Below are 24,601 nucleotides of genomic sequence, written 5' to 3'. Positions count from 1 at the left end.
AAAAATGCACTGAACTCGCGCGTGCTGACAAGAACGAACGGCTGCCGTGGGAACGCGTCGGTTCCCGCGTAGTTCCAAACTGGTTCCAAACCTTCATTTCGTGTGTTCTGTACTTGTTACCGTCTGCACGTAGTGCACCCGGTGTCTGTGTGTGAAGGACAACTTCGGTTGTGGTGGACTACAGAAAATGAAGCCTGCGTAAGCTACACCCTCCCGCTTCTTTTTGCCGCTGCTCCCGCGAACGTTTGGCGACGCTGTTATGACTTCTGTTTAGCCTTGACGCATTTCAAATTCGGCCGCATTACAGAAATGACCCGTGGCTTCTCTGTGTTCGTGTTGTGCATCCGCTTTAATAACCGCGAATTCGAATAATACAGCTGTCACTTTGTTCTGTTGTTCACCTGGGTCTTCGCGCAGCCGGCTTTCGGCAAACCTGGTAACGAACGTCAAGAAGGCGTGTTCACGTTTGCTTCGGCAACTTGAGCTGTCACGGGGCGCGGTATGGCGGATGTTTCGAGGGGCATTAACCGCATTTACCCCTTGGTAACGGAACCTCTTTTTTATATTCATGTAGCCGAGGGAAGACGCCGAAAAAGAAGGGTCCCTCCAGGCCAGCGTCCACCGAGGCGCAAGACCCGGTCGAAGTGTACTGCCGCATCCGACCGTTGCACAATCCCAACGATGTCCCCGTTGTGCGCCTCATTGACAACAAGATTGTCCAACTCGAACCCCAGGAGACCAATGGACAGTCGAGGAACAACGTCCAGAAGCAGGTGAGGCAACGCACTGCGCCTATGCCGTTATCGCCTATAATAGACCACGAACTCGCAGTAGTCGTTCAAAAAAGTTGGGCCTACGACATCAGATTAGTGGAGGATGGCCGCAGAAAGACTAACCAAGGCAAGCTTGACAAGGCATGGTTGACAGTTTGTTAGCAAAGCAAACTTGAAACGGCCATAAGGAGCTGACAAAGGTTACAGAGGTCTTATTGACATACCCCGTACGTGACCTGCCGACTGTTTCACTTCTGTTGCTGTGTGCCAAACTTTCAGCTCTGTGGCATCGTGCAGCAAGTGCCACATTCCTTAACTGGGCGAGCTGCTTTTCTCAATAAAAATGCACGTAGAACACCAATATTTTGAAGCAACTGTTGCACCGGTTTGAACTGATGGTTGCATTTGCAGCAACTCTAGGAAGCACAATGTTAATGTATTGCCTGGGTTTCTTTTCCACTGAGAAAATTTCGCTAAAGAAAGATGCTAGAACCAGAATGTACTAAATTGGAAATGCTGAAGCCAATACAAATTGCAGTTTTGTCAACTCCATCTGTTAGGACATATCAAGCATTGCAATGACTATGGTGGTTTTCTACTTGCAAATAACTGGTATAAAGTCAAAAGTTTCACTTTTAAATTTCCCGCCTAAATCTCCAATGTTGACATCATGGATTTCAAAATGGTTTTTTGCATTTTTGCCACATTGCCTCAACGAAATTTCCTGAAACTTGGTATGATAAGTCTCTGGCCCCCCAGAAGATAATGTACTTTAGTTTTACAGATTTGGAACTATGTTGGCCCTAGTAGACGCTGTCAAAATCGGACTTCATGGTGACTGGTGCAGAAACTTCAAGGTGGCATCACTGCCCGTACTCCCTTTTTGCGTGTTTTCTCACTTACCAAACGTCTTTTTGCAGCAAGCGTGGTGTTTTTGGTATCGTGAAAGATGAAAGATAACTTTATTCATACGAGCAAAATAGTCCCTTCAACTATCCTGTTACATTGCAGACAACCTACTCGAATATGCTGCAATCATAGCTAAGCAAAATTACTTCTCTTTATCAACTTAAATAGCAGCTTCCTACCTAAACCTCCCCCATAATAGGCAGCTTGCGCTCTAGTAAGGACTGATCCAGAAGTTTGAAGCCAGTGCAAAAGATAACATCAACACGAGATGGCGTACAGTACTGAAATTAAGCGCCAATAAGATATTTTGTAGACAATGCCAATCAAATATTTGCTCTTAAACAGTGCTGTGCCTTGGGTCCCACTTGGGTTCCCATAGTTTTCTGTCCCCCTCAGTTTCCACATCAGCTTATCATCACATTGTGAATTCTGAAAGCACCTGCTTGGGCCAGGTTAGATGTTCATCACTATGAATGACTGAGGTTGTGTTCTAAAGGAGCCATGAGATGAACTTGGAAAGTTTCTTGAGATGTGCAAATACAGCTTTTTTAAAAACTGAATCAAATAGTTGTCTAATATTGAATGGCTGTTACTACAATTTATACAAAATGTTCACACCCTTGTATTCATTATTTTAGCATTAGAATCTTGGAGCGTCAGGAACAAAGGTTCGGATTCTTTGCATGCACAGGATGCAAATGTTTGCATAACCGGTAAAGTCTAGCTCCCCAAATGACGTAGCCTGCAACACTACATGAGCTCTCGTGTTCTGTGCCTACCTTACGGCTGCAGGGCTAAAAATCAGTCGTACCTTGGTAAACCTTGTGTTTAAGTCCAATGTACATATTGAAATGTTCATAAACTACATTCAAAACACGCAAACTACATTCATATTTGCTGAATGGCTGCTTCATTTGATGACTGAACCGAGCAGGACACTATTTTATTCGGAATTTTTGAATATTTGCTCATCCTTATATGTTTAGAGAGCTTTTACCAAGCCAAGGATCTCTGAATGAATATATATGTATTTTTGTCTTATATACAGCTTGAAATCCATAATATTTTATGAACCTACCGGTCGTGCAGTTTCAGCAAGAAAATGAATGTGAAACTTTATGTTCATTTTTTTAAACAGTCAACATTTTATGAATATAACACCAAATCAGATTTTGAAAAGGATACTGGACTGATTTAGTGTTCTTGCTTGGATTCTTCATAGAATTTTGTAGCAATCATACTTTTGCATTTTGACAAAATCTGGTGTCATTGCTTCACTGGTTTGCGTGGTAAAAAGAAAAATTAAGAACTACTGTGGCATATGCGCTCCACTGTTAAAAAAAATTAAAAGCTACTGTCTGCATATATTTTCACACTGGAACCCTAAGTTTGTAGAGACAATTTTGTGCTGCTGTGGTTGGTAACTGAAGTTAGGACCAAAGCGAATGAGTGTTGTGTGCCAACCCAAAGTAATTGTCATGTGATATTCGAGCAAATGTGGGGCGATATTGTTAGTTTTCCTTTTTCAAATGAAAGTACTGTATGCTTCGTTTCATGAATAAATGGCCTGTAGTGCTATTGTTCTTTTCCAACTTTAACTCAAATGCGCATGCCTGTGTGGCAGGTGTTAACTTCTCTTGAGGACCCCTGCATTACATGCAGTGTCAATTTTGCAGGTCTTACAATCGAGAAGATTGCTAATTCAAATAAGCAGCCTGCCAAAGTGTTTTTGTCGTAGCATTTATGGTACAAGTAATGCTATGGGAATGTCTGAAGCAAACACCGGTTGTCCGAGATGTTGGATGCTCATACGTATAAGTATGCCTCTTTCTTTCAGTACCGATACACGTTCAAATATGTGTTTGACACCAGTGCCTCGCAGCAAGAGGTGTTTGAGCACGTTGGCCTGCCCTTAGTCAGTGATCTTCTTCACGGAAAACCAGGTAAATCCTTTTCCTATGCAGTATTGTATTTTAGTTATACAACTGTTCTACAGCAAGTTCTCGCTTCATGATACGATACTTATTACTGCAATCCAGATTGCATGCTTTATATGTTGCTTTCATGAGCAACACTAAGAAACCTCTGATAACTAATATAAACCTTGGCACGATTCAATTATTCACTACGATTTCTTTGTCCAAGTGCTAGCATTTCACTCCCATCGTTTTGGAAATTTATTTACACCATGTGCTATAGTAAATTAGAATAGCCCTTCATCACACTACTGACTGACACTTACCCTCATTATCTTAAATAATGTTTTTTTTTTTTCTGTTTTTAGTGTATGCAAGGGTTTCGGTATGCGAAGATGCTCTGTGGAAGCTTTGAGCAGCATATTAAGCACTCCCATAGCATGACAGAGTAGTTTCATGACCAGAAAGGTATTGGGCTCGTTCCATGCCTTGGTAGCTACTCTTCGATTTGCTTAACATGTTACTACATGTATGGTGCTCACAGATTGAAACGTGACATCAAAACTTTTAGTATGTATAACAGCTGTTATGTGCAAGTGCTAAAGATAAAGGCATTGTGTCACTGTGAATCTGGCTGCTAAAGGTAATGTTGGCTCCGATTTAAGTGTTAAAGTTGAAATTACGCTGATATGACATGAACTGAAGACGGTGGAAACAAAGGTGTGTGTCTTACTTAGCCCTAAACTATCGCATTTCAATTCGTGAGCACTGTTCCCCTGTCATTTTTTGTTTGGAAATGAATCTTGGTATAATAAATGTCAGAAGCAGGTTTACAATGAGGCACATCAAATTAACTTTGATTCCATTTCATTTGTTTTCCGTTTCGCACATTTTCAACAGCTATGTCGCCAGAATCGGTGCTTGTAAGCAGCGACTAAGTGAGCTCTATGGCCAAGCCATATCAATTGTAATGTTACTGTCCCCAGTGAGAATATTACGGAGCTCTCTAAAATCAGAGGCGTGTTTTGTTGCACCGCTATCAAGGGAAAGAAGCTCGCCCGGTGTTCAGGTGAAAGTCTCTGTTCTTCCAGGGCTCTTGTTCACCTACGGAATCACGTCATCCGGCAAGACGTACACCATGACAGGGCATCCGCAGGACGGAGGCATTCTGCCACGGTGCTTGGACGTCGTGTTTAATTCCATCGGAGAATTCCAAGCCAGGAAATATGTAAGTCTACCTTGCTGGTTACGCTGTTCAGTTTTGCAGCTTTTTATGTACTCTCGGTAAACGAAAATTTCTCAAATTGAACAAGTGCTCCTGACAAGATTTGTTTTGTACTTGTATGCTGGACCTCTCTTCAACTCTTGGTAAACGGAACTCCAGTTAAATGGAACACATTTTCCTGGTCCCTTCAGGTTCCATTTAACGAGAGTCTACTGTATTTGCTGATATTTCGATAGAGTAGTGTTTCGCAAGTACCTGGTGCTGGTATTACACTCAAACCTCATTATAACGAAGTTACATCTTACACGAAAATTCGTTATATCCGAAAATTTGTTATAAACATATATTCCTAACACTGTATGTATTGCAAGACTATTCTTCATTTACTTCGTTATAACAGATATTTCGTTATATCCGGGTTCGTTATATCGAAGTTTCAGATAGTTATCCAGGATGGTGTCCTGGAGCTAAAGAGAGCTGCAACATTTTCCTAGCAACCGTTTAGTGTTCCGGTTTCAGTTTTGTTGTGGGCAACAGGGTAGAGATAAAAATTGTTGCTGTTGAAATTGCTAGTGATTTTCCTCGGTAAATAAATGTTGTCATCGTTGATTAGAACATAGGGCAATTTAACAGCTGCTTCTGTCTCTCCTTTCACGCGTTCTAAACGTCCTGCATGCATAATCTTTTTCAGGTGTTCAAGCCAGACAAGCTCAACGGCTACGACACACAGACAATGGCTGAAGCCCTAGGAGAGTACCAACAGGAGATCATGCCTCACACGCCGAAGCCACCGAAAATAAGGAGGTGTGTAGGTCGTTGTTTTTCTTCTTTTCAACAACTCTTTGAGGAAACTTTTTGTAGTAAAAATGTGACAATATGCAGTATAGTCCACTCGTATTGATCCCTTGTTATCGCGAATGAAAATAGCACGGCGTTCATGATTAACACAGTGTATGGCAGCATGTCTCGGATAGAATAAATCATGCTTTTCTAGGACAAACATGGAACATGGAACTTGTCAAACATGGAAGGTGCCGCTCCTCTTGCATTCCCACTCTTAAATATGCTTCGAAGTGGTGCATGACCTAGATAATCTACTCTTCAAAAAAAAGAAAGAGGGCATTGAGAACTGTGCTGTGCAAAGAAGTCTGTAATGACAAACATCACCCATGCTTAAATGCCCTGGCTGTTCGCTTTCCTGTGCAGCATCGCATCACAGCCGTAAAATCTCTAATAAGCCCCCCCCCCCTACGGAGGTGAAAGATAATCCAACGACTTGAAGGGGGGCCCTTGCTCAGTCATGGATCAGAATTCAAAATGGCGGCAATAGAGCCCCTAAGAATAAAACAAATGCCCAGCTGTGCTCGTAGGTCTGCAAAAAATGTGGAGCTCACTCACTCACTCACTCATGAAATATAGTTTGTACTTAGAGCTCACTCGACTCACTCACCAAAATATTACTCGCCCGGACTCGCAGTCAGGCTCGCAGCTTTGAACCTGCCCCCCCCCCCCCCCCCCCCACACGTAACTCGCGCCTCTGATTAATATATATTGAGCTGGCGTATGAAAGCTAGTGCTTTGAAGTATGTGCGAGTCGGCGGGAGTATAAACATGAGCCGACATAAGGCTGATAGTAATGCTGAAGTTGTGTAGATAGAACCATAGGTCGGCAAAGAAGTGTGGAGCTCGCTCAAGAAAGATATTTTGCGCTTGCGGGCTTACTCGAACTCGCCGAAACTTCTCTCTACCGAGTTTACTCGGGCTCAGACTCGCTGAAATTTTTCTAACTCGGACTAGAGCTCGCCAAAATATCACTCACTCAGACTCGCGGTTCTATCAGAGTCTGAGTGAGTCGACTCATCAGTGAGTCTGCCAACCTATGCCCGTGCTTCTAATGAAATGCTTTTTTGAGTATGCATGCATTCGCTGTTTCCAAAACCATGAATGAAACGGTGAAAATGGCGGGAGAGGAGGGTGGGGTGCAGCTGCTGTCATTGGCGCATATTTCAAATCTCTTGAAAAAAAAAGGAGGGCGGCGCTTGCTTGGGTAGGGGTACTTGTCGGAATTTTACGGTAGTCGGGTTTCTGCTTTTGTCATTGCTCTTAAAGGCCGACACCTTGCCGATTTTCGTTCATCAGCAACGAATTGGATGAAGAAAGTGAGGAGACTGTGGAACCTATGCCACCACCAGCCCTAGCCTTTTGAGGGGTGGTAGAGTAGTGCATTGCCTCACAGCAGATTTGCATCAAAGCTCTCGGTGATGAGCACTTTGCTGCTTTAAACAATCTCGAAACGGCGATGCATAATTGGTTCAAAGTTGAAGCAGCAAAACAAGCTTACGAGTGTTCTGAGCATTAGTGTTCAGAAATTGTTCAATATTGTTAAGTGTTGGATCCAGCTGGATGAGGACGATCAAGTGCAGCTCAGCTCAGGCAACGGTGCCATCTTTGTGTTCCAAATATAGTGTTCCTTTCTGCCATGTTGACATCGTGTGATATCACTGTTGCAGTAACGGGATAATTTTATGTAAACAAGTTCAATATGGTTAGTTTAGTTTAAACTGCATTCCAAAATTATACCCCTAGTTTTCATTGTCATACAACTTGGGAATGGGATGTGATTGACCACAGGGGAAAAAAGTTCCTCCATATGGAGATTTGAACCAGAGTCCTCTAACAAACTGATGAGCGTACTAGTATTGCACAGCCATGAAACCCGTTTTACTTTTTCGTTTCATCTGTTGGATGAGAACACAGAGTAAGGTAGATACGTATGTAGCTGTGCTGACTCTGGCACTTGAGTGCATTTGCCTTGCACCTTTGACAGTGCACTGAATCCACCTTCCCTCTGCATATGCAGCTGGACTTTATGCTGTCCGATTCCGCTGCAAGATTTTGCTAACGCTTCTCTCCTCGAGGCTGCTTGCTAGCACTGATTTATTGTACCATGTATTGATAAAATTGCACAACAGCCAGCTGAGTTATGGCTCTTGCTAGGCTGAAGGGGTCTGCGAATCAGAGGAAGAGAAAATAAGGAAGCTCATTGCAGAAACATTCTATCAGATGCTGTCATTTGATACTGGCTTGTCACGAGTGGCTGTCGTATTATGCATTTGTCACGGCAGGCTGTGTCGACTCGATTGTAATTTGACTCTTCACCGAGTGCGTTTTGTTTTTCCTGTGATTAAACTCAAAAGAAAATAGTCCGTTAAATTGAGGTTTGACTGTGGTTTGTGCAGATTGAAATGTCACTATCTTGTGCTGTAAATGAGATTCTTGTGGCAGTTGTTGAGCACGACCATTTATTTACTGTGGCCCTGGCTAATGGAGGTCAACACAGCGTGTGCAGCAGAATCTGAAGCAAACAAATGTTTATGCACATTGCACACTGATATGGTACAAGCAACAGAGTGACTAAAAAGAAGCATGCCATGAAAGGGACGGACGCAATGGCTGTTGTTCGTGATACAGCAAAAAGAGAGATGTTATACGTAGCGGGTAACATGCAGCAACACAAAACTTTTACAGGAATACAAGTGGTGACGTGTTGTGAAAACACTATTATTGGATGAATCAGCATTTCCGTACATCTTACCCTGTGGATGAGGGCAACATTTTTCTCGTTTGGCCACATGTATTTTACTAGAACACATTTTCACGTCGGTTTCAGAATGGACACGTGTTCCTCTTTGTAAGGCTTAATTTAGACAGGGATGTTGGCATTTGAAAGCAAAGATTGTTAAAAGTTTATCTAGGAACGTTTTGATGAGCATAGTTTCTAGTGGGCACTTCATAAACGGTATAGACGATAATGCATTACAATTGCCCCAAAAGTGATCTTGCCATCGAAAACAGGGATAAAGAAACTCAAAGCAGTAAAATTATCACTGGAGTTCATGGAGCATTTTCCCTTTCTCCTTGCCTATGGTAACTGTATAGAAAAAGCACAGAACTAGAGAAAAGTGGGGGATGGTATCTAGAAGCTTGTCATGAATGCCTCCTTCCTATTGGCCAAGCATGTGAGCACATTGATAGGTGCACTTTGTTTGGCTGTTGCTGTGAGAACTGGTTCATCACTTGCTAGGTCTTCAGTACTGTACCAACCATGAAACTTCTGTGTAAAGTTATGGGATAGCATTGCCTGCGAAGTGCAAGAGCATAGAAGCTCCACTTGTACGGTACCTTCCTTTGCATGCAGGTGTGCGGGGATGAATGTGTGAAGATGCAGTGTTCATCCTTGATATTGCCACGCCCGTTTTATTTTGATGTATCCAGGTTTCACCCACAAAGACTGTTAGCAACACTTGGCGCAGACCGCACCGCAATGTTTGAGAAGATTCGCGATTGTTTGCGATAATTCTGTTAAGATTGCGCGCAGGACGGGAATAGTCTAGTTTATTGGAGAGCTTGCGGCCACCAGTGATGACGGTGGAATTTTCAGTAGCACACGTAATAAAAGCAGGCGTGCTTTAATGCTTGGTAGATTACTCGACGGCAGACGACTGTTCTCACTGCTGTCAGTTTACAATGTGAATTGCTTGTACTTTGACTTTTCATTTGCCGGGCACAAGTTTTCCCAAATAAACATTGTGTATTTCCCAGTCTTGTTGCAGCCTTCTTCACCATCACAACCACGTGACAATATTTAATGTCGCCTTATTTTCGTTTCAGGAGGGACGACGACGCAATGGACTGGTCTAGTCGAGTGCATGAAACTGCCAAGGTGGACGACGTCGACCCCGACATGGCATATGCAGTGTTTGTGTCGTACATTGAAATTTACAACAATTACGTGTACGACCTCCTGGAGGACAATCCGATAGACCCTCTCAAGACAAAGTAAGCTATTCTCAAAGCACTTCTCTTTTCCTCAATGAACGAAAGAGGGGGAACGGAACAAAGGCTCGTTTTTTTTATAGTTTGTTGTCTGTTGGTTTCATTAGGTTAGGTTAACAAAGCTGAGGAACATATAGGGTTCATCATTTGTAGTCTTTCAACTGTAGTGGAGTAGTTATGATACATGTAAAGAAATTAGTGTGGATGAAAAGACAACTTGCCGCCCCTAGGGACTGAACCTGCACCCTTCGGATAATGCGTCCGATGCTCTACAAATTGAGCTACAGTGGCGGTCATCTTCCCATTCGCTTTATTGGGTATTTCTGTGGATATCAACATGGGGGTGTTGTCCAGCGCAGCTCGTAGCCATGAAAGAGCCTCAGAGCACATTTGACCAAGTTCAGCAAGTCGGGCAGATGGTAAAACTGCATGTGGATGAATAAAAAGCACACGATAGAGAGGTGGGGGACTGAGATAAAGAAAGACGTGACAGGGGGGGGGGGCACTGGCTGGTGTTGAGTTATGCATTGTTTGTCATCATTGACAGCATATTGGTTTCCTCATGGGCCTGTTGCAACAGCTTGCACATAGCCTATACTTTGTTGTAATTCATGAAGCCAATCTACCATTGAAACGGCACGAGTGATGACTCGGATTGGTGGAATTTTTGTTTTTCTAGAGTAACCTTTTCCCATTATTTTTACCAGAGTGTCATCTTGCTCTTGTCTCTATCCACCTCTGTGGTATATCATGGGTTCTATTCCGACCACAGCTGTTGCATTTCAATGGAGGCGAAATGCTAGAGGACTGTGCGTTGTCAGTGCACATTAAAGAACGCCAGACGGTCAATTTCTGGAGCCCTCCACTACGCTGTGCCTCATGCTAATCATGGTTTTGGCACGTAAAACGCCACAAATTATTGTTATTGGTCTTGTCGGTGTGCTCTTTGGGGTAGATATTGAATGGTCAATAGAACTGTCTGCACTGTCCAGGCAGCTGCAGTCAAAGATGCTGCGAGAGGACTCCAAGCGCTGTGTCTACGCCTTCGGGGTGACCGAGGTGGAAGTGAAGAGTGCCGACGAGGCATTCGATGCCTGGTGCCGAGGACAGAAGCGCAAGCGCATCGCCCACACCGCCCTCAACGCGGAGTCGAGCAGGAGCCACAGCGTCTTCAACATCCGGCTCGTTCAGGCTCCCCTCGACGCTCAGGGCTTGGATATAATACAGGCATGTATTGATGTTACGTTGAAGAATACCGTATACACTTGTCTAAGGGCCGCACTTTTTTCCGCGATTTTGATGGGGTGCGGACCTTTCACGGAATTGTGAAATTTTGTTCAGTTTTCGATCCACTTACGGGAAAACCTAATTAATCGTGCCATATATACCTAACGACAGGATATCTGGCGTCTAGCTGCAGACATTCTCGCTAGATGTCTTCGTCGGCATCGCTGCTCGGGCTCGGCTCGTCGCCGCTGCTCAGGTCATCCTCACGTTCATGTATCCAGGCGTCCTCAGTGCCGTCCATGGCATTGGAAATCCTGGTGGCTCCCGCGAAATGCAGCGTACGCGAGACGCGACAACACTGCCGCTTGCTGGCGAGATTTTTCTTTTTTTTTTTAAGTTGGGGGGGAGTGGCCCTTACATGAGCGCGGCGCTTAGTCGAGTGTATACGGTATGGCAGCCAAGATGTTAGAGATTGTGCTCTGTATTGGGTGAACCTGTGCCCACCAAAACAAATAACCTTCGCAGTACGACAGCAGTGAGTACGATGCGCCTCATGTGAAGTCGGGAGAAAACGAAACAAGCAGACGACTGTTAATTTAGACTGAAAGTACTGAGATACTTCTTTTTTTTTTTTTTGGTGTTTCTTACAGGACAAGAATGCGTTGATCATCAGCCAGCTTTCGCTTGTTGACCTTGCTGGCAGTGAGCGCACAGACAGAACCGGCAACACTGGTCACAGGCTGAGGGAAGCAGGTGAGCTGGGTCCTTTCCACTTGTAAAGACTAGCTTACACTTCACTGATGGTAAGCGTGATGTCGTGGGTTTAACTCCCAGCCACGACAACATGGCGCCAGTGGCAGGATGCCAAATCCCTTGTGTACATGTTGGTAGTATTTTCACAAATTCCAACGTGCCATCAAATTGATTGTGTACTCATCTTTTATGGTTTTAACTAGAAAACTAACATATACTAACACCAAACGTTACCTGCACAGAGTGGCAGTTTTTGTCAATTTCCTTTATCTTGCTGCTTCTAGTGTATAGATTTAACAGTGACATCATGATAGATTTTCTGTCTGGCAACTTTTCTATTTCTTTTCAGGTAACATCAACAACTCCCTCATGGTCTTGCGCACGTGCATTGAAATTCTGCGGGAAAACCAGACCACTGGGTCGAACAAGGTGACGTCTTGCATTTGTGGCCCATCCTAATTGTAGAGCTCTGTTGCAGTGTATTAGTGCTTTTTGGAACTGTTTGGTGCATTTAGTGTGTTAACAAAATATTAGAAACAGTTCAGGGACCACAAAACCATACATGTATAACAAGTCCTTCAAAGCCTCTGTTCTTCCATTCACTGCTTTCTGATAAGCATCCACCGTGTAGTGTGCACTGAAGCCTAAAAGATCGTAGCCCTAGTGTCCTGCTATAAATTTCTTTACAAACGATTTCAGATGGTGCCCTACAGAGACACGAAGATCACCCATCTCTTCAAGAACTTCTTTGACGGCGAAGGCAAAGTTCGGATGATCGTCTGCCTGAACCCAAGGCCAGATGACTACGACGAGACCTTTGTAAGTATTACTGCTGCTACAGACAGCCTTGATATCTTATGGGACACAGGATTGTTCAAAAGGTGAATTGCTGTCAAGTCTGGGCCACAGAACTGCAAAATTAAGGGCGGACATGGCACTTGAAAAAAAAGTTTATTTCTTGATCAATTTTGATGAAACTTCCTGAGTTTATGTATATTTGTGAGCTAATTTCAAATATGCAATTATTTTTCTAGTATTACGTGTAGTTCTTAAGATACAAAATATTTCATGTGCCTCTTGGGGAGCAATGATTTTTTTGAAACAGAGTTAGTTACAAAGTAAATCAGCATATCACAATAATCTGCAATCAGAACTGTGTGCAGTGCAACAAAAATGGGTGTTCTGAACTAGGCTTGTGCGAATAGTACATTTCACTAGCTTCGGCCTTGCGGGCTCGAACGGCGGGGTCTTCTTGCCGCAGCCGTGCAGCTTGTCGAGCAGCTTCGGCCTCGCGGGCTCGAACGGCGGGGTCTTCTTGCCGCAGCCGTGCAGCTTGTCGAGCAGCTTCGGCCTCGCGGGCTCGAACGGCGGGGTCTTCTTGCCGCAGCCGTGCAGCTTGTCGAGCAGCTTCGGCCTCGCGGGCTCGAACGGCGGGGTCTTCTTGTCGCAGCCGTGCAGCTTGTCGAGCAGCTTCGGCCTCGCGGGCTCGAACGGCGGAATCTGCTTCGCGGCGTCGACGTGCAGCTTCGGCCTCGCGGGCTCTCACCTCAGGATTCTGTCTGCGAGCGCGCGCTGCCGGCGCCTTCCATGCCCTCCGTTCCGCAGCCTTGTCTTCCATCTGGCAACTCCGAGCTAAAGAGAAAGCGTGTCAAGAGGGAGCCTCATGGCGCGTTACTTCTGAAATGTTGTCTTCGGGTGTCGTTGAAAACACGAGACGTAGTAAAGAAGAAAGAACGCCACACAGGCGAACACACACGAGAGCGTCACTCGTCAACGTCGTCTTCTTTTTCTACTGCATACCAGAACGTGCGCAGTAATGAAGAATGTCACACAGGCGAACACGCACGAGAGTCTCACTCGTCAACGTCGTTTTCTTCTTCTTCTTCTACTGCACACCAGAACGCGCGCTTCTCACGAGCTAGAGGTGGCTACTACAACACTACGAACGAACGGAGGATGGACAAACCCACGGCATAAGGAGCTTTGCCCCTAAAAGCAAAGAAAAGGTGGTCTCGTGGTCAGTAAATGTGCGCCTGCGGAAAAGACATGCTTCACTGCAACACAGCGGTGACACGCGGGCAGCATGACGCATGCTTCTCTCAACGTCGGCGCGTCATGATTTACCCTTTCTTTCTGGGAAAATAGAGAAATTAATAAAGGGTGGTCTGACGGAATTCGCGATGTATGCGAACCTCCGATTGGCGGTTGTTCCGGCAATTTGCGCACTTGCACTGCTGATGGAGTACTTGCCTGCAATGCCTACTTCGAAAACTTCAATGATGATCTTTTCCACCCAGTCACATCATGATGCGCTGGCGCTGCGAGGAGCAGGTGACATGCTGCCTGCGTGTCACCACTGTGTTGCAGTGAAGCACGTCTTTTTTTTTTTTCGCAGGTGCGCATTTTAGTTGACCACGAGACCGTTTTTTTTTCCCTTTTTTTTCTTGCACTGGCAGCAGCGAAGCCCACCGTTTCCCCGGTTTAGCGGCAAAATTGGGGCCAGGTATTGCTGGAAAACATAACCCTTGTAGCCGCAAACTAGCAGGCACAGCAAACTACCACCTCTGATTACTTCCAGCAATTCAAAGTTCCTTGTATCCCGCTTTTTGTATGTTTGGGTAATTCGAAAACCCGCTTAACTAGATTTTCACAGTCCCAGTGACTTTGAATTAACGATGTTTTACTGTATGTTCATTTAACCTTGAAGTGGGGCTTCGCGGCAGTGCGGATTTCTCTTGGAAAGATGTATTCACGGTATAGCACACCTCCACTGCAGTGAAACCACCTTTACAGGGGGTTTTATGCGGTTTATATATGTCTATTTGTTCGTTTCGAAGCGAATTCGAATACTGTAATATTCGTTCGAATATTTGCACAAGCCTATTCTAAACCCATTAGAACAAAAGTTATGGTATGTTGAACGTTCACGGGTGACATTCTAGCTCGAAATTGACTCACCCGCGAATGTTCAACATGCCATAACTTTTGTTCTAATGGGTTTAGAACATGCATTTTTGTTGCCACTGCACACAGTTTCAATCGCAGATTATCATGATATGCTCATTCACTTTGTAACTTAGTCAGTTTATTTCGCTCCCCAAAAGGCACATGAAATATTTTGTATTTTAAAAACTACACAATATACTAGAAAAGTAATTGCATATTTGAAATCGGTGCACAAATATACATAGTCCCAAAGTTTCATAAAAATCGATCGCGAAATAAAGAGAAATTTTTAAGAGCAGTGTCCCCCCCCTTAACTTTTAGTATGTATACTAGTACGATTAGTAGCTTTAGGGGCCTAAGCAGCAATCACCTCAGTTGAGCACAAATTGGCATCTGCTGTGGATCATTTGTCCAATAAACTAGTGCTAGTAAGGGTACTACTGCAGTGTTCAGTAATTAAAGAATGTACAATTGTATTTCCATTTGACAAACACACTTTGGAAGTATGTTCTTCGCCATTTTAGTTTCCGGTTTGTCATTTTTTTTTTCTTGTTGGACTGGCATTTTGCTGCTGAATGTGAGGGGATCAGTTTCATTTTTGGCCTTGGTGATTCTGCTTTAATAAGAGTTGTAAGAACGTTTGTGTACTTAACATAAGGATAGTCAAGACAATATTAATCCCACTGTGGTATCCAGTGTAGCCCCTCTTTGCTTCACTATGTATAAAAGCAAAAAGTTAAAGTGTAGGGATGGGCGAATAGTAAATTTAAGGTTCGAAGCGAATCCGAAGCGAATAGTGATTTGGTCTAATAATTTCTAATCGAATAGTTCGAATAGTACTCACCACGTATTAAGAAAAATGAGCGTTTTCATCATGACCCTTGTAAAATATTTTTAAGAATTGGAACTAGGTATGACTGAATGTCACTTTTTGAATTGTAACCTTGCATGGTATCAAAATTTGAGTAGCAGTAGGGTGCAAGTTATAAGTGGTACAATACGTTACAATTTAAAAATTACTAGACTTAGCACATATGAGCCCATATAACACTCTTTTAAACTTAAAAAATATATATATGTACATTTAACCTTGAAGTGTGGCTTCGCAGCAGCGCAGATTTCCCCTGGATGGGTGGTTTCACGGCGCAGCAACCAGGCGCTGCAGTGAAACCATCTTTACAGAGAGTTTTGTGTGGTCAAATGTATACATATATTCGTTCATTTCGAATACTTTAACATTCGTTCGAATATTTGATACGCCCGAATATTCGCCCATCCATGTTAAAGTGGCGTTAAAATGCGTTGATCTGCCATGGCTTGGTAGCCATGCAGGATGTTGCCAGGAGCGCTGGAGCCGTGCTGCAAAAAAAAAAAAAAATTGAAGAATGTTCATTTGGATTTTTGTTTCCCAGCACGTGATGAAATTTGCGGAGATGGCTCAGGAGGTTCTGGTTCCGTGCGCCACTCCGACGACGCCAGCCGCAGTGCCCAACCTCCGCGCCGGTCGCAGACGGCCCATCTTGCCACGTACAGCGAGGTTTGGCGGTGAGATAGGCCTTCGTTTCTTCATGCACGTTCACAAGCTCGAAATGCACACCTTCGGTGCTGTCGCTGTTTAAAGCGATACTAGTAAGTAGAAACGGTGAAGAGGCCCTTCTCACTTGAACAGTAAGCTCTGAGTTCTGTTGAGTATAAGCTCTGTCGTGTTTCAGGTTTCAGCATCATATGCAAGGAACGGTACTTCGGCATTAATTTTTCCACGAACTATCAAGTTTTTTGCCACCATTGAATAATAGCTTTGCAAGGGTGCTTACAATTTCGAGCTTATTTCGTGGCACTCTCTTCGGGCTGATTTTTTCTTTTTTTTTTCTCACCCTGTTTTTATACTCTTGCAGGCAGCCTAAAAGAGCTTTCCACAATGCCACCACAAGAGATCCCAAGGGAAGTAATCTGTGTGCCAGAGCTACAGAACTACTTGGTATGTCCTTCTCGTCTTTCTTTATTGCTTTAATCTGTGGGCAGTATTTATGCACAGTAGAATCTTGCTTAGTGGAAATTTGCATACATGGAATTGGTGCTGACATGCAACAGTGGCCACTACATTGCCTTTGGGTACTCCACCCTTCGTGTTAAATAGGCAGGGCGTGCGAACTCGGACACAAGAAAGAAGTCAAGACACCACCATACTTTGTGGCAACACCGCAAAGTTGAGTTGCAAGTCGGCGTTTGTTGTATCTTGACGTCTCTTGTATCGGAGTTTGCATGCCCTGTCTTTTTAGCATGAGTACCTGCCAACTAGCTCAGCTCTGTCATTCTAAACTCCACCGTTGCACATCTTTGCCAGCAAGTGAAACTTCTTTTAAATGGAACATGTATTCTTTGTCTCTTTAGGTTCCACTTAAACAAATTCCGCTGAATAATATTTGCATTAACACCGTGCTTACTCGATAGTAATGAGCTTTTTTTTTTCGTGATTTTCGTTGCTTGAAGTCAACCCTCTAATAATTGCCGGAACCGATCATTCCAACAAATTTTATTTGAGTCCCTCTTTTTTCAGCGTTATCTTGGCAACATTTCAACCCAATCACAGACCAGCCAACTGAAGCCAAAGCCTGTTCCTTGCGCAAATCGATGCAGTTTTCTGTTATGGTGCTGTAGTACACTGCGTGGGCAACCTTTCATTCATGATGTGACGATACGGCATTCGGTACAATGCCTACCTCGAGAAAGGAGCTGAAAAACTCCAACGCAGCCTGGTGGAATTTAGTAAATTACTAGAGCTGTGCAAATAGCAAAATTTTGGGTGCAAAGTGAATTCGAATATTGAAGTGTGAGTGCGAATCGAATCGAATATTTTTCTAATACTTTGAAGCGAAAATGCAGAAAAAGAAGTTAGAGAGGATTCCTAAGCATATTCTTATGAGATAGCAACATGAAAGTGTTTCTTTTCGCTAGGTTCATGAAGCACTGGCGGGGTGGTGTTTCATAGTTGTCTTATCAAGAATGAGGCAATGTAGATGCCGAATTGTATTTATGTACATGATTTGGTGCAACCAAAGTGTTGCCGACAACACTTTACACGTGATAGGCAAAGATGCCATTTCCTCAGCCTCTCCTCCTCTTTCAACTTCTGTGGAAGCCCAACTGATGTGGCAAACAAGGGTGTACTCCCTTCAAGTCCGGAGTTCCAAATCTGCCTCGTAGACGTCGATATATAAAAACGTCTGAAATTTTGGATGCTAAAAAGCTTCGGCTTCCGATTTTTCGAACTTCTTGCCCAAATTTCAGGTCCAAAGCAGCATTGATTGAGCCCCACCTCTGCCACATCTTTCATCTCCATGTTGGAACCAGCGTTTTCTCGAGTTAATACATTTGCGACCGTAGCAGAGCTTTAAAGGCAGCTTTGCCTCAATACCGGGGTGTGATGAGGTGAAGCATATTCAAAATCTAGGGACCACTTCCAATCGGACGTTGACTGTGTCTTGGCAAAGTTCGACCGTAACGGAGCTTGAAAGGCAGCTTTGCCGCAATACGAGTGTGTAATGAGGTGAAGCATATTGAAAATTTGAAGGGGTCACTTTCAATCGGACGTTGACTGTATTTGTTTTCGGGAAGTTCGAATAGTAAAAGTCCAGTGCGAATCGAATCGAATAGCAAACACTATTCGAAAAATATTCAAAATTTCGAATATTCGCACACCCCTATAAATTACTCTTTAACAATCCTAAAATCTCCACACTGAAATTTCCGCACCAAACACCATGACGTCGTAGATGTTCATGACGTCTACTAGGTCCTACGTAGTTCCTAATCACTAAAAATGTAGTACGTTGTCCTCTGAGGGGGGGCCCTTAGTCTCAACATACCAAGTTTCTGGAAAATTCCTTGGGCCAGTGTCGCCACAATATGAAATGCACTTTGAAATCTGTGAGGTCACATGCAGCAATTGCGGCACAAAATTTAAAAACTTGATTTTCTCCTCTATTGATAAATCTACAATGGTGAAATTAACTACACATTGGGGTTCTCGGAGTACAATTTATCAATCTAAACAGATACGTTGTTTCACTTTAGTGTCCCTTGAAACGGGTTCTATGGCTTGAAAGGCAACTTCATTCTCTTATGATCACTTTCAGGCGTAGTTTCAGTCTCGTGACGCTCGGCCAGTCTTGGTATTCAACGCTCAAAGTACACAGCCAACAGGGGGCAGTTTTTGGCCCTTATAAGCAGAGTACCATGCTCTCATCTTTTGATCAACCCCTTGTTTGATGTAGGCAAACTGATCTCTTATGCCCAGATCTCTGTTACATCAGTGCCTCTTATAAAGTTAAAGTAGGGGTGTGCGGTTATTCGAATTTTCGGATATATTTTAAATAGTATTCGCTATTCAGTTCGCACCGAAATTTGACTATTCAAAGTATTTCAACTACCGGAAGATAAATGCAATGTCCAAAAAAAAAAAAAACGGGCGGTCTGAAAAAACGAATTCGTCCTTCTTTATTCCGCTCAAGCGGTCAACTCGCCATAGCCAACTCCAAAATAGCTTTAATCTGTTTGCTATTGATTTGATTCGCACTGGAATTTTACTATTTGAACTTCCCAAAGACAAATACAGTCAACGTCCGATTGAAAGTGACCCCCTTCAGATTTTCACCTCATTACACTCTCGTATTGCGGCAAAGCTGCCTTTCAAGCTCTGTTACGGTCAAACTTTGCCAAGACACAGTCAACGTCCGATTGGAAGTGGTCCCTAGATTTTGAATATGCTTCACCTCATCACACCCCGGTATTGAGGCAAAGCTGCCTTTAAAGCTCTGCTACGGTCGCAAATGTATTAACTCGAGAAAACGCTGGTTCCAACATGGAAATGAAAGATGTGGCACAGTTGGGGGCTTTATTAATGCTGTTTTGGATCTGAAATTTGGGCAGGAAGTCCGAAAAATCGGATGCCGAAGCTTTTTTAGCATCCAAAATTTCAGGTGTTCTTGTATATTGACGTCTACGAGGCAGATTTAGAACTCCGGACTTGAAGGGAGCACACCCTTGTCCGCCACATCAGTTGGGTTTCCACAGAGGTTGAAAGAGGAGGAGAGGCTGGGGAAATGGCATCTTTGCCTATCACGTGTAAAGTGTTGTCGGCAACAGTTTGGTTGCACCAAATCATGTACTAAAATAGAATTTGGCCTCTAAATTGCCTCATTCTTGATAAGACAACATGAAACACACCCTGCCGTTACTCTCATCAGCCTAGCAAAAGAAACTTTCATGTTGCTATCTCATAAGAATATGCTTAGGAATCCTCTCTTAACTTTTTTTTTCTGCAATTTCTCTTCGAAGTATTCGAGAAGTATTCTAGGAATATTCGAATTCGCTTTGCACCCGAAATTTTGCTATTCGCACAGCTCTACTTTAATGCCTCCCAGTACACTTATCGGGCATTTTGGTGTGCACCCAGGCTTTCATATTGCTATAGTAATAATATGCTTGGGGATCCTGTGCAACTGTTCTTCTGTAATTTCACTTCGAAGTATTCGAAAAGCATTCGATTCGATTTGCACTCAAACTATAATATTTAAATTCGCTTCGCACCTAAAATTTTGCTGTTCGCGCAGCTCTAGGTTAAACTCTACTTGTCAAACATAGGGGCTGGTAATACTGTCAACATTACACAAAGGTGCAATTGTTAACATCATGGTTGCACATTACCATTTTAGAACATGCTCGTACAGGTGTCGGCAATCAAAATAGCCTGCTTCTCATGTTTACTGGGGTGACATTCATCTTCCCTCACGGGCAGCGTTGCCAAGAGACTGCTTTGGCCTTTATTTGCAATGGCTCAAACTCTTGTCTTTCTTTTTTTCCCTTTACTGTGAAGCTCACGGATCCCTCTGATGGTGAAGTCCTCAGACGGATGGAGGAATGGCTGACCCAGAAGATCATGTTCAAGAAGGAGATGAAGGCAAATGACATGGCCCTGGGTAAAATGAACATTTCAATTTCTTCATACAAGTGGGCCCATCTGTCGGGAATTAAATGCTTAGATATTTCCGAATGCTGTGCGTGAGACACCTGGCTATTGCTGTGGCCTTATAGTCTGGCATGCATAAAGTTCAGGGCATGCAAGGTTGTGAAATGCAATGGAAACAATGCAATCAACTGACAACATCAAAGTAATTAGTGTCTCATGCGAGCACAGGCTTTTGCCTGTGCTTGTCCTTAGTGTTTCCTAGAGGGACTGTGACTTTTTACTTCGTGTTTTGACTACTCTTACTGAACACTGAACAGAAGAAAAAGTCAGTTTGGCTTGCAGCGTAAAGGCACTGGACTCTTTAGAGACTGGTATTACTATGCAGAGTGTGTGATAAGAAAAACGGAAATAAGCATTGGTCCCAACAGCCATTAAATTAAACCTGAGTAAAGCTTCACTTGACCAAGGTACCACCAAGTGATTGGGATCTCGGTAACATTTTGATTTTCTTGCTTTTCCAGCCGATGACCTGAGGAGGCAGATCATCCAAATGGAAGCAGAGAACGGCGTCTTGAAAGAGGTATGGCAACTAGAAAATGACAAAACTAGTGTCATTAGCTTGCCTTCAAACTTCAGTCATGTTCAAATTTGATGAACATCGATGTCTGTTGGAATGAATTGAGAATGTGGCTTTTGTAAGAAGTAGAACCTAATGAAACCAACAGACAGACCTGTATGTTTTTAACTGTAGTATAGAGATTATGACATAAATGGAAAGGAATTAAAGTAAGGACGTACAACCAACGGATAACAATTGACGGAGCATCAGACACATTATTCGAAGGTTGGAGGTTCGGTCCCTACCTGCAGCAAGGTGATTTTTCGTCCACTGTAATTCCTTTCCAATTATGTCGTAACTACTACACTCAACCCTCATTATAACAGTCACATCTGCCACAAAAATAACTTCTTTATATCCGAAAATTCATTACAAACGTTTATTTGTAGCACTATGACATTTCATTTACTTCGTTAAAATGATAATTCATTATATCTGTGTTCATTATATCGAGGTTTGAGTGCATACTAGTATAGTTAAAACATACAAGTAATGTCTCCTATACCTTCTTTAGCCTGTTGGTTTTATTAGGTTGTCTTTAACAAAAACACAATCTTTTTCTTCTTTTGTTCGTTTGTAAAGGGCAGGCAAGTATGGTTGTTCATTCATCTGTAGTGTAAGAGCAGAAAGGTTTTTATTGTCACTACAGTACAGCTCTATGCACGATTTAAGTGCTCATTATGGGCGAAGGTGCTGTGGGGAAGGTGTGGAAGTCATCCAAGCAGTGTGTGCTCCGCATGGTGATTGTTGTTGTGGCTGATGCTCCTTATCTATCGGGTAATCTGTGGCAGGTGAAAAGGCTGGGTGAACCCGCCACGGCGGTCTAGTGGATATTGTGCTCGATTGCTGGCCCGAAGGTTGCGGGATCAAAATCCTGGCCGCGTCGGCCGCATTTTCGGTGGAAGCGAAAATAGTTTAGGCCCGTGTACTACGATTAGGTGCACGTTAAAAACCCCAGGTGGTCGAAATTCCCGGAGCCCTCCACTACAGCGTCCCTCATAATCATATCGTGGTTTGGTACATAAAACGCCAACAGTTCTTAATTAAAGGCTGGGTGGGTGAAGACTGCTCATCACTCAGTGTCTGCAGCTCTGGCTTCGTGAAAAGAAATGTCTGCACGTATAGTGCATGAAGCTGTACGAAGCCACGAGGAAAATTTATTCCAGATGGTCATTAAAACTGACAGCTGAAGCGAGATTCATGAATCTGATGACAGAATCTGGTTCTACACTCTTTCTGATGGTCCCTCTACAATGTGGATTAACCGAGGCAGTGCAATCAACCCTGAAAAAAACAATCTGACTTGTGTGTTGCAAGGATTGTGGCGTGATTGGAGGAATGGCCATTTGCCCTCTGGTTTAGCCTATCACAGGCTGCTGAAAGAGATACCATCCCCAGAAGTGATAGAGAGAGAATATTGTCACAAGAAGTTGGCAGATTTGAGGCAGAGTACGAAATACCTGATTAATCTCAGTTGTCGTGTTGTTCTGCCTCCTTCCCATCAACTATTTGGCCTCCCGGTTTTCACTTAACTACCTAATCTCGGATGGCTGCGCTAGTAGTGTGCTGGTGCATGGTTTAATTGTTGTATTACTGGGATGAATGCTTCAGCTTGAAACTTTGAGAGCATACATGTTTCGTCTATAGCAACGTTAATAAGTCTCAGTTTCGTCGTTCTAACAACCGGTAGATTGGGGAGCAAGTCCAGTGTATGCTGCTCTTTCCTATGCATCCACGTGCTTCTTTCTAGTGGGCACCAAATTACATTGAAGTTACTTTGCCCTGTCAACTTTCGCAAAATCTGATTAATCTGATCAACCCTTGACCTTCTACCGTGAACAAGCTTGGCACTTTCACACATTTCTCGTGCCCAGTATCAGTCTAGCTGAGGTAGTTCGCAGCAAAATATATCTCTATTTCTTCGGCCTAAGGCGATTGGAGCAAATCTATGCATTTAGTATTTCTTTTTTTTTTTATGCACAAGTAGTGCACAGCAGTATCTCCCACAATACTGCTAGGAAAACGGACTAGAAGCTGTACAGGGAAGCCAACTTCCTCATATCAACTTTTTTTGTTTCTACTGAAAGGTGTTTATTTTAAATAAACACAAGTGCATTCTAATGTGCAAATTTCACAGATCACTTAGAATGATCGGTAATTCAGGAATACTTTGTATCAAACGATTCGAAAGGTGGACGTGTAAATGCGGTTTTGAGGCCTCGCATCGTAAACACACACTACTTGGGCGAGCTAAATGGCCAAGTGAGTGATTTTTTCACGTGCTGATGACGTCGCCTCCGCCGTCTTCCTTGCGGCCAGGAGCACAAGGTGCTGCGGATGGACCTCAAGGCGCGAGAGCAGCAGGTGATTCTGCTCGAGAAGAAGCTGTCCAACGCGAGCAGTCCGTGCAGGCACTCAACCTGGAGCTGGAAGGCATGTTCCGCCAGAAGAAGACGGTGGAGAACATGGTCGGTGCAGTTGAAATTTATCGCGTCGAGAAAACATTGCATGGGGTGCCATGTAAAATACCCTACCCTGATCAACACACTGTGTAGAGACATTAGCGAGATCATGTGCCACATAAGTAATGAACAGCAAGTAGTTTCTTCATGCAGTGCGAGGAATGGTCCATGGGAATGAATGTTGAGTGGAAAAGGTCCCCGTTCTTGGTCTTACTAGTTTTTGAAGAAATTTTTCAGTAATCTTTATTTGCAAGTTATGCTAGTGCTGTGTAAATTCAATCCTCTAGGAAGGCCCACATATGTGCTTTAAACCCTAGTGGAAATTCTGTAACAGTCGGATTTGCACTGTTTGCACGATGTCTCGTGGCACTCGGCAAGCGAATGGGAAGCCTTGTTGTCTGCACATTGCAACTGTAGCATTTCACTTCAGCGTTCTGGAAACCCAGTATTTAGCATTCAGTGGCATTTGTACAGTGCTAGGGTTCGCACGGAATAGTACTTCTCCTTTTTTTATCTTTATTTTCTTTTGCTTGTGTTACTGCATGTACAAGCTTGAACATGTCTTGAGAACCATAGAAATTTTGCCTGCTTTTGGGGGCTTACCATGCGGTCTTGGTATTTAGCATGGCTTGGAAGGACCTTTACCTATTGATGATGAAGCAAAGGCCCTGTGGGTCTATTCCTACTTACTGCTGGAGAAGCATATGCAGAGGGCAGTTACATTGGAAATGCATGAATAGGATTCAATCTAATGCGAACATGAACTGAATAGCGCCATAAAACTAATGGAATATTGGATGTTTTTTAATTAACGTTTTCACCATTAGAACGAACATCCACAACCTATAATCTGCCATTGCATTGCACATTGGAAAACACGCCCTTTATCGATCGCACTATTAACAAATAAGTATGTTCGTGTTCTTGGACCTTTTCGCATCACATTCCAGTGGATGGCTGCCAAAAT

At 43.5% G+C, this 24,601-nt stretch overlaps 1 protein-coding gene across 1 annotated transcript in view; it reads left to right on the top strand.

The window, feature by feature from the left end:
• Nucleotides 1-24,601, top strand: part of LOC119394996 (kinesin-like protein KIF23) — a 25,924-nt gene continuing 1,323 nt past the window's right edge. The window contains exons 1-15 of the mRNA XM_049416051.1: nt 1-198; nt 575-773; nt 3,520-3,625; nt 4,690-4,826; nt 5,515-5,627; nt 9,495-9,662; nt 10,652-10,886; nt 11,537-11,639; nt 11,989-12,068; nt 12,339-12,458; nt 15,998-16,130; nt 16,481-16,563; nt 20,461-20,563; nt 21,075-21,133; nt 23,492-23,644. Coding sequence (XP_049272008.1) covers nt 188-198; nt 575-773; nt 3,520-3,625; nt 4,690-4,826; nt 5,515-5,627; nt 9,495-9,662; nt 10,652-10,886; nt 11,537-11,639; nt 11,989-12,068; nt 12,339-12,458; nt 15,998-16,130; nt 16,481-16,563; nt 20,461-20,563; nt 21,075-21,133; nt 23,492-23,644 — 1,803 coding nt within the window. The 5' untranslated portion in view covers nt 1-187. The remainder of the gene's footprint in view (nt 199-574; nt 774-3,519; nt 3,626-4,689; nt 4,827-5,514; nt 5,628-9,494; nt 9,663-10,651; nt 10,887-11,536; nt 11,640-11,988; nt 12,069-12,338; nt 12,459-15,997; nt 16,131-16,480; nt 16,564-20,460; nt 20,564-21,074; nt 21,134-23,491; nt 23,645-24,601) is intronic.

Source organism: Rhipicephalus sanguineus, chromosome 5 (genome assembly GCF_013339695.2).
Source record: "Rhipicephalus sanguineus isolate Rsan-2018 chromosome 5, BIME_Rsan_1.4, whole genome shotgun sequence".
Taxonomy (NCBI): Eukaryota; Metazoa; Arthropoda; class Arachnida; order Ixodida; family Ixodidae; genus Rhipicephalus; species Rhipicephalus sanguineus.
This window is presented reverse-complemented; position numbering and strand designations above follow the sequence as displayed.